Source organism: Salvelinus fontinalis, chromosome 2 (assembly GCF_029448725.1).
Source record: "Salvelinus fontinalis isolate EN_2023a chromosome 2, ASM2944872v1, whole genome shotgun sequence".
Classification (NCBI taxonomy): domain Eukaryota; kingdom Metazoa; phylum Chordata; class Actinopteri; order Salmoniformes; family Salmonidae; genus Salvelinus; species Salvelinus fontinalis.
The window spans coordinates 52291511-52307006 of record NC_074666.1 but is presented as its reverse complement, the minus strand read 5'-3'; the positions used below and the strand labels follow the sequence as shown (position 1 = coordinate 52307006).

The window sequence follows — 15496 nt, the reverse complement described above, 5'->3', positions numbered from 1 at the left end:
CCCAATTGTCATACTTGAGTATAGTGAAGATGCATTATTTGAAACTGACTCAAGTGAAAGTCACCCAGTAAAATACTACTTGAGTAAAAGTATTTGCTTTTAAATATACTTAAGTATCAAAAGTAAATGTAATTGCAAAAATATACCTAAGTGTCAAAAGTAGAAGTATAAATAATTTAAAGTTACTTCTATTAGGCAATCCAAACGGCAAAATAGTCTTCTTTTTTTTTTCATTTACGGATAGTCAAGGCCACACTCCAACACTCTGACATAATTTACAAATGGAGCATTTGTGTTTAGTGAGTCTGCCAGATCACTCGGTATGGATGACCCGGGATGTTCTCTTTTAAGTGTGTGAATTGGACCATTTTCATGTCCTGCTAAGCATTCAAAATGTAACGAGTACTTTTGGGTCTCAGGGAAAATGTAAAAAGTAGATTTATTTTCTTCAGGAATGTAGTAATCCAAAAGTTGTCAATTATGTACAGATACTTTAAAAGTAGTATTTTTACTTAATTTAGTATTTTATACCACTGCATAAAGGCTAGGCTAAGGACCATTTGATTAGTTTGACGCTCCGTACCATGGCAAAATGTAAGCGCTGTAGTCCTACCTGAAAGCCAAGCATGATTCTGACTCTTTTATAAAAAATATTTAACTAGGCAAGTCAGTTAAGAACAAATTCTTATTTTACAATGAAGGCCAAACCCGGACGATGCTGAGCCAATTGTGCGCCGCCCTATGGTACTCCCAATCACGGACCGGTTGTGATACAGCCTGGAATCAAAACCGGGTCTGTAGTGACTCCTCTAGCACTGAGATGCAGTACCTCAGACTGCTGCACCACTCGGGACTCCTTGATGAAGCGCTAACAGGAGAGAGGATTTAACCCGAGCACTTTGCTGCTCTATGACCAACGGTCTTAAGCGGGAATAAAATCAAATCTGACTTTACAGGCGTGCATGTCAAACCGTTAATGGGAACATTTTTTTTTTTCTCACAGAATTTAAGCCTTCTTAATGTCAAGTAAGGAGATTTGTAGTGCTACTGCATCGTCCCTGGTTTTAGAGTTTTGATCTGAAATGCTTAAATGCCTGAATGGGTGTGTAGATCTCTTCAGTCGGCCCTACAATACAGTGAAGCGGTCACGTGTTGCCTCCCCGAGTCCACAGACCTCTAATTCACTGCCTTAGCCTACGCTCGTTTCTGCCTGGGCGTACTCCAAGCCTCAAATAATGTGTGTATTATGAAGTGAGGTATAAAGAGTCTGCTGTGTTCCCGTCGTGTTTAAGATACCGGGGTGAATTGCAGTGAATGTGTGAAGTCTTCAGATGTGTTTATTCCTATGCTGTTGATAGAAGTTTTAGAAGTCTATGGAAATGTCCAGGAGGATGTTTATTCTGCAACCTGAATGGCTGTGGTGTTATGTACAATGCCCTCCTCTGTAAGGTCTACATACTGTACATTTTATGTAGGCTTGGAAGACCATTTGAACTCTAGTCTACAGACCAGGGTGGTGCTTCTGTAGCGAGAAAGAGCTTGCTTGTAATTATTGCACAGGGTCACCTGAGGAGCAGGCAGCCTATGTGCCAGAAGGTGGCAGCAACACTGTACCTGCATGTCACTCTGTTCTACACATATAAACAAAAGGACATTGCTTACATTTGCTGTTCAATTGCAAGATTGCTGCTGTCCTTTTGCAGCTTCTTGTGTTTTATGTTTAGGCCCACTTTGATTGATTAAAAATAATTAAATAGGCAATCCTAATCTTTTACCACATCATTTTTGTCAAGCATAGGCCTAAGTGAAATGAAGAACATTATTTTGTTATCGTTGTACATTTGATTTAGTGTAAACTGACATGTTGGAAAATGGTATGTTTTGACAGTTCAGATGATCGTATCTGCACTTTAGGTGATACGCTATTTGTCTGTAGTTAGCTGGTGATGTGTTTTAATGGATGGTTCAACACTCTGAGGATGTCACGTGTCACAGATGGGGTCAGGCCACTTTGTGAACCTCTAGGGAGACGATAGGTCAAAGGTCATCCTAGAGTGCTTCTTACGCCAACACAGTTAAAGTCAAAGAAGCAGGGTGCGGGTGAGTTACATTTAAATAGCCTACAGAATTGGAATGTGTCTATTGCATGAATTTATTTAGATTAGGCTAATTGAAACATAATTAACCCCCTCACCCTGCAAAGCAGCCTTGTCAGTACAGGAGAGCTGGACTTTGACTGTAGTGTGATTGAGTTACAGCACTCCATGGGGGAGACAGACAATTTTATTGAAAAGGTTCACGCTGGTGATTCTGACATCCTGTCTGGGGCTATTGATGATCAGTTTCTGTCTGATCAATGACTGAAGGGGAGCAGTTTTTTTTTTTTTTTTTTTGTGGACTCTGGAAAGGAGGCCAGTTGTAGACCTAAGCCTATAGACATCAGTGTTTTAAATGTAGGCGACCATTGGCCTTGCCTTGCCCCCCCCCCCCAGTGAGAGGAAGCGCAAAGTGGCGCCTGCATATTGAGTGGACCCCTGCCCCAGGTCATGTGGGACACATTGACTGTAGGGGACAGGGGTCTGTCTGGCATGACCTGAACACACTACTGGCCTCAGTCACCTCTGGGTCCTGGCCCGGCCGGCCCCATACTGCACTCACTGGCTGTGTTCCAAATGGTACCCCGTTCCCTATATAGTGCACTACTTTTGACCAGATCCATATGGGCCCTGTTAAAAAGTAGTTTCCTACTTAGGGAATAGGGTCCAAATTGGAACTCAACCGCTGCGCTCACCCGGCTGACTCCTCTGGCCTCAGAAAGAATAGTGCTTGCCACTGCAGAAGCTGCTCTCGCTAACCCAGTTAGCTCTGAGGGAAAGTCAATACGGTTTTAGTAGCTCGAAGACGTCGGTGTACAGTAAGTATGCTGCTGCCAGTGTTTTCAAGAATTGTAGTTTTCTTCCGAGCTATAAGTGGGGCAGGCCTAGGGCTATTTCATACAGAATGAATTGAATTGTACCGTGGTGTGCGTTTTCAGGTCGTCATTTGGCATCTTCTCCCTATCCAATTCAGTGGTGCTTGTGTTTTAAAGCCTATGGATGAAGAGGTCTACTTTTCAACATGAGGTAATATAGTCTATGAAAATACAGGCTTGCCTGTAAATCTCTGGTCATAAGGGTTATAGGAGGAAGACCGGGAACCCCTCCTAGCAGTTTGCTTGAACAAGACCCTCATAAGGAACACAGATCTTACTAGATAATATAGGGCCAGGGGTTTTCACTGGTCAGGTCACATGGTCAGGAAATAAGCCTAGCTCAACTTCTAAAGAATAGCCAAGTGCAGCCCTGTCTGGAAGAAGTATTTTTCTATCCAGACTATGACTGAGTTGATGACAGACTTCTGTCCCGACTACTCCATGTACAGACTATCAGGAGGAGGGTTGGGGCTCAGTCACACTGTAGGTCAGGGGTCGGTAACAGGCCAAAACCGGCCCGCAAATTATTTTTTTACCCACCAGTTTTTAGTTAAAAGAAAAATACTTACAGTACCAGTAAAGTTTAGACAGCTACTCATTCAAGGGTTTTTCTTTATTTTTACTATTTTCTACATTGTAGAATAATATTGAAGACATCAAAACTATGAAATAACACCTATGAAATCATGTCGTAACCATAAAAGTGTTAAACAAATCAAAATATATTTGAGATTCTTCAAAGTAGCCACTCTTTTCCTTGATGACAGAGTTGCACACTCTTGGCATTCTCTCAACGAGCTTCATGAGGAATGCTTTTCCAACAGTCTTGAAGGAGTTCCCACATATGCTGAGCACTTTTCTTCACTCTGCGGTCCAACTCATCCCGTAACCATCTCAATTGGGTTGAGGTCGGGTGATTGTGGAGGCCAGGACATCTGATGCAGCACTCCATCACTCTCTTTCTTTGTCAAATAGCCCTTACACAGCCTGGAGGTGTGTTTTGGGTCATTGTTTTGGGTCATAGTCCCACTAAGCGCAAACCAGATGGGATGATGTATCGCTGCAGAATGCTGTGGTAGCCATGCTGGTTAGGTGTGCCTTGAATTCTAAATAAATCACTTACCGTGTCACCAGCAAAGCACCATCACACCACCTCCATGCTTCATGGTGGGAACCACACATGCAGAGATCATCCATTCGCCTTCTCTGCCTCTCACAAAGACACAGAGGTTGGAACCAAAAATCTCCAATTTGGACTCAGACCAAAGGACAGATTTCCACCGGTTTAATGTGTTTCTTGGCCCAAGCAAGTCTCTTCTTCTTATTGGTGTCCTTTAGTAGTGGTTTCTTTGCAGCAATTCGACCATGAATGCATAATTCACGCAGTCTCCTCTGAACAGTTGATATTGAGATGTGTCTGTTACTTGAACTCTGTGAAGCATTTATTTGGGCTGCAATCTGAGGTGCAGTTAACTCTAATCAACTTATCCTCTGCTGCAGAGGTAACTCTGGGTCCTCCTGTGGTGCATGAGAGCCAGTTTCATCATAGCGCTTGATGGTTTTTGCGACTGCACTTGAAGAAACATTCAAAGTTCTTGACATTTTCCGAATTGACTGACCTTCATGTCTTAAAGTAATGATGGACTGTCATTTCTCTTTGCTTATTTGGGCTGTTCTTGCCATATTATGTACTTGGTATTTTACAAAATAGGGCTATCTTCTGTTTACCCCCCTACCTTGTTACAACACAACTGAATAGCTCAAACGCATTAAGAAGGAAAGAGATTCCACAAATGAACTTTTAACAAGCACACCCGTTAATTGAAATGCATTCCAGGTTACTTCCTAATGAAGCTGGTTGAGAGAATGTCAAGAGTGTGCAAAGCTGTCATCAAGGCAAAGGGTGGCTACTTTGAAGAATCTCAAATATAATATATATTTTGATTTGTTTAACACTTTTTTGGTTACTACATGATCCCATATGTGTTATTTCGTAGTTTTGATGTCTTCACTATTATTCTACAATGTAGAAAATATTAAAAATAAAGAAAAACCCTTGAATGAGTAGGTGTGTCCAAACTTTTAACTGGTACTGTATAGAAAATACAATCTCTTTTTGGGCATAGTTGTGGTCAATTTGTGTACAAATTATTATAATTATGTTCCGCCCCCCCTGCCATCTGCTCCGACTATAATTGGCCCGCGGCTGAATCTAGTTGCCTACCCCTGCAATAGGTGGACTCCCTCCACCTGTTCCTCCCGATTTTCCTTTGTGTGAAGTAGAAGGAAGGAGTGTAGAGTGACTGACAGTCAGAGGGTTTCTATCAGCAAATCCTGGCTGGCCTCTGGTTTTCAGGCCAGATGAGCTCTCCCAGGAAGTGTTAGCGGAAGGAGAGGCTAAATGCTGAGGAGCCCAGCCTGCCATGGCTCTGATGTTGTTATTCATTGTTAAACCCCACGCACATGGACAGGAGGTCTATGCTGTACACCCACACACACAGTCACTCACTTCTACCCCTCCCTGTATTTATTACAGTCTCCTGTGTCACATTCCAGCGTTGCCTGGTGTTTTCTGAAGGATCTGTCTATTCAACACTGAGAAATTATTTTGTGTCCACGGAGGAGCTGGGCGATATGGACAAAAATCCCTATTGCGATAAATTGGCCGAATTTCTGTGATAATGATGAATAAAACGATATGTTTATAATATTCTTTAGTTTTTTATTATCCTTTAAACTACTACTACAACTGTAATGGTTGTAGCCATCCAGTGTCCCATTTAACAATCACCTATATTAGCAAAAGGCCTGCGATAAGTGATCGGTATGGCCTGTGTCCGATATTTTTCGGTTTATCGTCCCAGCTGTATTACACTGCGCGCACACACACACACACACATCTGAGTACGGTACACCTTGACTTGCTCAGCAAATACGCTAGGATGTCCACAAAGACAAAAACCCAGAGGTTTGATACTATTAATGAATTTGTCCCTCAGCCGTCTCAGCTAACTAGCACTTGCTGTTTTGCTGCCACACACATCGGTGTGTGTGTGTGTGTGTGTGCGCGCGCTTGGCTGAAGTCACTGAGGGAGTGTGCCACACCTGTTAACGTTAGTTGCCCGTAGGCTCAATAGCTCCTCTTGTCCTACCACACCATATGGCCGCATGGAAGTTTCCACATGCGTTCTTCAGGCTTTCTGCTCTTAATGTTTGAACAGCTGTGTTTGATAGGACTCTGTTTTTAAGGGCTTTGTGTGTCAGTGAGTGTTTGTCGCTCCGGATTAAATTTGTCAATTTGATAGGAAACATGGTTTTACGCAATGGGCCTAAATTCCTCAAGGAAAATGAACATTCGCTCGTGCCCTTGGTCTGGTTTGCATAGTGCTGAGTTGACACACAAATCATGCACAAAGGTTAATTTATTCCCTAGTTAAGCAGCCAGAGGTTAATCTTTTACGAGCGTTGTGCTGCTCTGATATGGGATGGCTGTATGTGTGTTCTGTGTGTCTTGTGAAAAACGGTTGATTGACAGTCATTTGGTAATCCGTACAAATCCTCCAGCGTTTTGAGACTCTTTGGTCAATCCTGACTGAGCGCCTGCGTGCCCAAACATGTTGCGCCGTCATTCAATACATATCTGAGAGTATTAAGCCTATAGTGTACACGTGACTTACGCTTTTAGGTCTCCACTTCCTGCTTTAGAGTAAGAGACCTTTTTGGCAAACCAACCACAGCCTGACCGTGAGCTGCATTTCTCAAGTCTTTCAAGTGTCAATCAACCTGTGTTGCCTTGCCTCTGGGTGAGGTGGGATGTCTGTTTTGAACCTTTTTAAAATGTCTTTTTTTTATCTCGCCTCCTCCAGGACCTGCACACCGTTTACTGTCACCTCTACCACATGGATGTCCTGTCCCACCTCAGGGAGCACCAGCTCAGGTCAGATTTACCTCTCCGTCCAACCATTACACCAAAACACCCACCCTGCTAAAGCTGCCTACACCACATCTTAGAGTAGGAGCGCTGATCCAGGATCAGTTTGGCCTTTTTTAAAACATCATGAATGAGATTGGGCTTTTCTACATGGTCGGGAGGGGGGGACCTGATTCTAGATCAGCACTCCTTCTCTGATGAGGCATTATGAATACAGGCCCAGGTGTGGAAGCTGCAACTAGTGTTCTGTGACTCATCCACATGACCTTTCCAGTCCAATCTCCTGCTCATACATAGGACAGAGTTGACTTGCGCACACTGGGGACGGCGTGCAGGCCAGGCCACGCAGCCATACACCACTGAGACATTAACCACAACCATTCCACGTAATCAACACTCGGATATGAGAGCTGTCAGTCTGGTTGTGGTCATGTATATGTCTGAACTAGTGATGGGAGAAAAAAGGCAGTTACATATCGGGATATTCTTTTTGACGATGTATTGTTTTGACAATATCGCAATATTATTTTCCCGCTAATCGGCTGTACCTGCGCCAAAACAGCGTTTTTTTCCCCCCTTCATAGCTTGTTCTCCATCTTCTTTTTAAATAGGGAGCCAATTTGTTTTCAGCACATTTATTTCTCTGACTGATTCAAACTAGTTTTATCATGGCTCTCTTGTCCCTCTTTAGCAGATATGGTGAGTAATGTGTTTGGAACATCGAATTGCAATAAAATCACAGTATTAAATTGCAATACATATTGTATCGGCACCAGAGTATTGTGATTATATTGTATTGTGAGGTCCCAGGCATTTCTCAGTCCTAATCTGCATAAAATAGACCAGTGGCTGTTGCTTAAATTCAACTGAATTTATAAACAGACCTGACTTTATGAATATTTATTTTGATCGGTAGGGATGAAAAAGTCGGTGTCGTATGAAATGGTACTACAGTATTCGAAAATGTTGGCGTCATAAGTTTCATGACAGTTTGGCACCGTGATATTACCGTGGTGCTGGTATACCGGGCAACACTACTCATGATAAGATATGTATTGCGATTTCTTACGATTCTATATGTATTGTGATTTGATACTGTGATTTTTATTTTATTTATTGCGATTCGATCTTTCAAACATATTGCTCACCGTATGTTTGCTGCAGAGGGACGAGAGTTTTGATCAGTCATGGAAATAAATGTGCTGAAGACGATTTGGCTCCTTATTTAAAAAGACGGAGAACAATCTATACAGAGTTTTGGTGCAAGTACATCCAACTAGTGCCAAAATAATATTGTGATATTGTCAAAACGATACATATCGTGATATTTAATATTATTATTATTATTATTTTTATTTAATTTTACCCCCTTTCTCCCCAATTTTTCGTGGTATCCAATCGCTAGTAATTACTATCTTGTCTCATCGCTACAACTCCCGTACGGGCTCGGGAGAGACGAAGGTCAAAAGCCATGCGTCCTCCGAAGCACAACCCAACCAAGCCGCACTGCTTCTTAACACAGCGCGCCTCCAACCCGGAAGCCAGCCGCACCAATGTGTCGGAGGAAACACCGTGCACCTGGCCCCCTCGGTTAGCGCGCACTGCACCCGGCCCGCCACAGGAGTCGCTGGAGCGCGATGAGACAAGGATATCCCTACTGGCCAAACCCTCCCTAACCCGGACGACGCTAGGCCAATTGTGCGTCGCCCCACGGATCTCCCGGTCGCGGCCGGCTGCGACAGAGCCTGGGCGCGAACCCAGAGACTCTGGTGCGTGATATTATTTTTAACAATATATTGTAAATATGTGATTTGTTTCCCCCATCACTAATCTGAACTGATGATGCATAAACGTGTAATATATAAAGCTGATCATGTAGGAAACGTATGTATGGACTGATAACGTATGAACTAGTAGTGTCTGAGCTAAGTGTTTTTTCACGTCGCTAATGTCCAATCAGTGGAGAGAAAGAAAAAATATAAATATTTGTGTGTGTACACACATATATACACACACACATATATATATATTTTTTTTCTCTCCACTGATTGGACATTATTTCAGTGTAAATTAAAACGACTAAAACCAGATATAAAGTACGAAGATATGATAACGGGCCTACATCTTTTTCAGCAATATAATCTTTGAGAATCAACAATCACCAAAATAAAAGCTAGACAGTCAAGGAGAATTGAAAATTCCAAAATCAATGAATTTAGCAGTATTGATTTTGTTATTATGTTTGAGCAAAATAACAAAGCATTATCTGTGGCAAAATGTGTAGAATTGTAGGAAATTAGCTTTTAAACTGCAAAAATGTCTCACAGCTCCATGGAGAAATTCAGAATTGCAGGAAATTGGTTTAAAATTGCAGGAAGTTATCTACACCTCCAGAAAAAACCTGTCGTGTGTGTGTAAACGTATAATCTATGACACTGATAATATATGAACTGATAATGTATACGCGTATAATTTATAAAACTGGTAATGTATGAACTGATAGTCATAATAAAGATGATGTTTTGTTGTTGTGCAGGTCGATGTGTACCTCAGCCAGGTATGAGAGACACGAAGCTAACCACGTCCTGTTCTAGTAAGTACACACACACACACACACACACACACACACACACACACACACACACACACACACACACACACACACACACACACACGTACAGGAAAACCTAAACATCTGCTTTGCTTCTCTTGAAGAACATTGCTTTCCTTTTCTGTTTTTGTCTGCAGCATCAAATACATTTATTGGTTGCGTACACAGTTTTGATGATGGTAGTGTCCACCCACTCTGCCCAGGTGATGAAATTTCACTTATGTTATAAAATAGATTTTTTTACCAAGGCAAATAAGATTCTTCATGTTCTGAATCATTCAGAGGGGTCTTACTTTAACGTTTCATTTAACATTATATCCAAAAAGTCTGGGCATGGGCACAGCTGTGGGTGCAGGTTTCTCGTAACAACTTTTTGGGGTTTTATATTTTGTGGTTGTTGTCTTCGAAGTTTTTTCCGCAGGTCGCAAAAAGTGAAATTCGCATGACACATGCTGAATTAAATGTAAAAGGCTTTGAAAATAAAAAACTTGGTATACTTTCAGTGGTCCGTTGACATTTCAGAGTTACACTTGTTTTTGTGAAAGTCTATGAAAAATAACAGGAGTTTCATATTAATATGAAAAGCGTATACTAAAGTATGAAAATACTACGTCTTAATTTACATCCATATTTCCTCTATTGTTTTATGTACTGCGGATTGCTTTTTAAAAAATAAAAATGTATCGCTGCAACTCCCGTGCGGACTCGGGAGAGGCGAAGGTCGAGAGCCGTGCGTCCTCCAAAACACAGCCCAGCCAAGCCGCACTGATTCTTGACACAATGCGCACCAATGTGTCGGAAGAAAACACTGTACACCTGGCGACCGTGTTAGCATGCACTGTGCCCGGCCCGCCGCAGGAGTCGCTTTTGCGCGATGGGACAAGGACATCCCTGCCGGCCAAACCCTTCCCTAACCCAGACGACGCTGGGCCATTTGTGCACCGGTCTCCCGGTCGCGGCTGGCTGCAACAGAGCCTGGACTCGAACACAGAATCTCTAGTGGCACAGTTAGCACTGCGATGTAGTGCGTTAGACCACTGCGCCACTCGGGAAATACGGAAATATCTAATTTACTTAACTACTCAGACCCTTTGCTATGAGACTCGAAATTGAGCACAGGTGCATCCTGTTTCCGTTGATCATCCTTGAGATGTTTCTACAATTTGATTGGAGTCCAACTGTGGTAAATTGAATTGATTGGACATAAATTGGAAAGGCACATACCTGTCTGTATAAGGTCCCACAGTTGACAGTGCATGTCAGAACAAAAACCAAGCCATGAGGTCGAAGGAATTGTCCGTAGAGCTCCGAGACAGGATTGTGTTGAGGCACAAGGAAGGCTACCAAAACATTTCTGCAGCATTGAAGGTCCCAAGAACAGTGGCATCCATTATTCCTAAATGGAAGAAGTTTGGAACCACCAAGACTCTTCCTAGAGCTGGCTGCCTGGCCAAACTGAGCAATTGGAGGAGAAAAGCCTTGGAAAGGGGGGTGATCTAGAACCAGATGGTCACTCTGACAGAGCTCTAGATTTCCTCTGTGAAGATAGGAGAACCTTCCAGAAGGACAACCATCTCTGCAGCACTCAACCAATCAGGCCTTTGTGGCAGAGTGGCCAGACGGAAGCCACTCTTCAGTAAAAGGCACATGACAGCCCGCTTGAAGTTTGCCAAAAGGCACCTAAAAACAAGATTCTCTGGTGTGATGAAACCAAGATGAAACTCTTTGGCCTGAATGCCAAGTGTCACGTCTAGAGGAAACCTAGCACCATCCCTACGGTGAAGCATTGTGGTGGCAGCATCATGCTTTGGGGGTGTTTTTCTGCGGCAGAGACTGGGAGACTAGTCAGGATCGAGCGAAAGATGAACGGAGCAAAGTACAGAGATCCTCGATGAAAACCTGCGCCAGAGCGCTCAGGACCTCAGACTGGGGCGACAGTTCACCTTCCAACAAGACAACGACCCTAGGCACACACCCAAGACAACGCAGGAGTGACTTCGGGACAAGTTTCTGAATGTCCTTCAGTGGCCTAGCCAGAGCCCTGACTTGAACCCGATCTAACATCTCTGGAGAGACCTGAAAATGGCTGTGCTGCAACGCTCCCCATCCAACCTGACGGATCTTGAGTGGATAATGGCAGAAACTCCCCAAATACAAGTGTGCCAAGCTTGTAGCATCATACCCAAGAAGACTTGATGCTGTATTCGAGGCCAAGGTACTTCAATAAAGTACTGAGTAAAGGGTCTGTATACTAATGTAAATGTGATATCTACACTACCGCTCAAGAGTTTTAGAACACCTACACATTCAAGTCCCCCCCCCTACAATTTTCTACATTGTAGAATAATGGTGAAGACAAACTATGAAATAACACACATGGAATGCTTTTCCAACAGTCTTGAAGGAGTTCCCACATATGCTGAACACTTGTTTGCTGCTTTTCTTTCACTCTGCAGTTCAACTCATCCCCAACCATCTCGATTGGGTTGAGGTCGGGGGATTGTGGAGGCCAGGTCATCTGATGCAGCACTCCATCACTCTCCTTGTTGGTCAAATAGCCCTTACACAGCCTGGAGGTGTTGGGTCATTGTCCTGTTGAAAACAAATGATAGTCCCACTAAGCCCAAACCAGAAGGGACGACGTATCACTGCAGAATGCTGTGTTAGCCATGCTGGTTGAGTGTGCCTTGAATTCTAAATAAATCGCTGATAGTGTCACCAGCAAAGTACCACCACATACAACTTGGGAAGGTTGAACCCCAGGTGGGCTGCAGCATTCTGTATAAGTTGCAGGTGTTTTGATGGCCCAGCCAAAAGCGAGTTGCAATTGTCCAGATGGGAGATGACAAGTGCCTGGATTAGGACCTGTGTCGCTTCCTGTGTGAGATAGGGTCGTACTCTACGTTCAGCGTGAACCTGCTGAATTGAGTCACTGCTTTGAAGTTTGTAGAGAACGACCGGTTGGTGTCCAGGGTCACGCCAAGGTTCTTTGCAATCTGGAAGGGGGACACCGTAATTGTCAACTGTGATGGAGATGTCGTGGAGCTGGCCGGCCTTCCCCAAGAGGAAGAGCAGCTCCGTCTTGTTGAGGTTGAGCTTAAGCTGGTGGACCGACATCCAAGCTGAGATATCTGCCAGGCACGCAGAGAAGCGTGTCGCCACCTGGGTGTCAGAAGGGGGGGAGAAAAGCAGTTGAGTGTCATCCGCATAGCAATGATAGACCAGATGAGGAAATGAGTCGACTGAATGGATTTACTAACAGAGCCGTGGGGGGCACCAGTAGTGTGAGTACGTGGTGCAGACACAGATTCTCTCCACGCCACCTGCAAGGAGCAGTCTGCCAGGTAGGATGCAATCCAAGAGTGTGCAGAGCCTGAGACGCCCAGCCCAAAGAGGGTGGAGATGAAGAGCTGATGGTTCACGGTGTTGAAGGCAGCGGATAGATTTAGGAGGATGAGAACAGATAAGAGAGAGTCAGCTTTGGCAGTGCCTCTGTGACGAAGAGGAGAGCAGTCGGTTGAGTGACCCGTCTTGAAGCCTGACTGGTTAGGGTCAAGAAGATGGTTCTGAGCGAGATAGTGAGAGAGTTGGTCAGGGACAGCACGCTTAAGGGTTATTGAACAGAAAAGTAAAGATACCGGTCTGCAGTTTCTTGAGGAGGGGACCGACTCTGGCCATTTTATTTTTTGTTGTTGTTGTATTTTTCACCCATTTTTTTTCTTTTTTTCTCCCCAATTTCGTGCTATCCAATTGGTAGTAGTTACCGTCTTGTCTCATCGCTGCAACTCCCGTACGGACTCGGGAGAGGCGAAGGTCGAAGGTCAAGAGCCATGCGTCCTCTGAAACGCAACCCAACCAAGCCGCACTGCTTCTTGACACAACGTTCTAATACTGTACCTGCTGGAGGTAGTAAACAGCATATGGAAAAAAAATCTGGATTCCCTATGAAATACTAAAGCCCATGTGAACCTGCTAATGTATTTGGTTTATACATTAGGCTACCAACGTAAATGTACTTTTATTGTAATTAAACCTTACCCTTCTCCATCCATATTGCATCTGTTAATAAGGCTGCCCCGGCTGCATATTCCCTCTCTGAGGAGGAGACTGAGATGCTACTGCCTCTCCTCATGGTTGACGGCTAATGAAGTGCCCTGTTTGGACAGAATATCAACAGGACTATCGAAGCCATGCAAGTGGATTTCTCCAAGGCAATTCAGCCTCTACTTAAACGATGCTAATGCATCTACTGTACCACCATTCAAGACTTGTTTGTAGGGCCCAGATTTCTTTTTTTTTTACCCGGTTGAGGAAAAATTCACGGCCTATCCTTTTCAAATATAATGCACATGTGATGTCACCATGCAGACGTGTCCATATACGGCGACATGTAGACCAGGGATCATCAGCTAGATTCAGACGCGGGACAATTTATTTTCTGGAGGGGATGGTCGGGCAGTCGGAACATAATTACAAATAATTTGTCCTCTGCAAATTGACCGTAAGAAGCCCAAACATATGTTTGACTAGAACCGAATCATTTCAAACCTTTGCTTACATTTGTATACGATCACTGTCTCTATTATGCATGGGAATACTTGGGAACAGATTTCTTATGTCTAAGAAATGAAAATTCCACACCCTGGAATTTGTATTTTTATTTAAATTTGCTCAGAAAACTTGGGGGCCAAATAAAACCACCCGCGGGGGCCACCAGTTGGGGAACCCTGATGTAGACTAACACAATGTTCCTTGTAATCTTGTCTCCCCCTACAGCCAAGACAGCCTCGCCACATGTTGGTACATCCTCCTCTCCGGCTCCGTCTTCGTCAAGGAGCACATGTACTTGGCTAGATGCTGGTAGGTACCATCTATCGTCCATTGATCAGCACACAGCCTCTTCAGAGACTGACTGGACGGGGTAAGGAGAGAGAGGCCGTGGGCGTCCCGAATGTCACCCTAGTCCCTATTTAGTGCACTACTTTTGACCAGGTTCCATAGAGTGATGGTGAAAAGTAGTGCACTATATAGGGAACAGGGTGGCATTTGGGACGCAACCAGGTAGGAGATAGACCACCGGCCTGTCTGGACGAAGGCAGCAGCAGCAAGCGGCGGTGTGCTTCAGATCTGTGTGGGCTTTGATAAGATAGCTTGTGATGAAGTGTCTGTTTTATAGAGCAAGGAGTGAGCTCTGAACCGAGTGGGCTTCTGCTACAGTTCACTGGCTCGTCTGTCAGAGCGAGGGGAGCGGGAGAGCCGGACAGGCACACGTCTCTAACACACACATGCACACTTTCTCATGGTCTCCCTCTCACTGTCTCACACACACACGTAAAGTAGGGATCGTGTCTTTTTGATGCAGTGCACCTTTGAGGCAAGTGTGAGATTCCTCTAGCACCACATGGCTATAATAACTGCAGCCACTGATAATGAGGGGTGTGTGTGTGTGTGTGTGTGTTGCTGATTTGAGTACAGATGTCTCGGACACAGACACACCAGCCAGGCCCATTTTCACCGCTTTATTAATGATGTTCGTCTGCCTGCCCTGGTCGGTCTCACCAACACATCCGTCCCCCCGTCCCCCTCCTGCCCAGCCATGAAACACAAAGATTTTGAAAGATAATTTGCACATGGTACCACTTCCTCTACCCTACTGCACAGCATATATCAGATTTGAAGCATTGAGGATGAAACAAATGGGAAATGGGGACAAAAAGCATTGGAAAACACTGTGTGAAGCTGAATCTGCATATTGGCAGCAATTGGGCGCACATGAGGTGACCGCCATGTGCTTCAGTGCAGAAGGAGAAGGTGGGCAACCACGGCTGCCTTGAAGAGATATTGAAGTGTGTGTGTGTGTCTGTGTGTAGGCCTATGCGTGACTGTGAACATGGCGTCTGTGCACGTTCCTGTGCACGGCAGTTGATGACAGACAGAGCAGAGCGGTGGGGTTGGGGTGCTGCCTCTGCAGGGGTCCATGGGG

General features: G+C 44.3%; 1 protein-coding gene across 10 annotated transcripts in view; it reads left to right on the top strand.

Moving 5' to 3' along the window:
* Positions 1–15496, top strand: part of LOC129820886 (rap guanine nucleotide exchange factor 6-like) — a 134223-nt gene that overhangs the window by 18855 nt on the left and 99872 nt on the right. For all 10 annotated transcript variants that reach the window (XM_055878012.1, XM_055878029.1, XM_055878003.1 and 7 more), the window contains exons 2-4: positions 6838–6908; positions 9439–9495; positions 14290–14373. In XM_055878012.1, coding sequence (XP_055733987.1) covers positions 6838–6908; positions 9439–9495; positions 14290–14373 — 212 coding nt within the window. The remainder of the gene's footprint in view (positions 1–6837; positions 6909–9438; positions 9496–14289; positions 14374–15496) is intronic.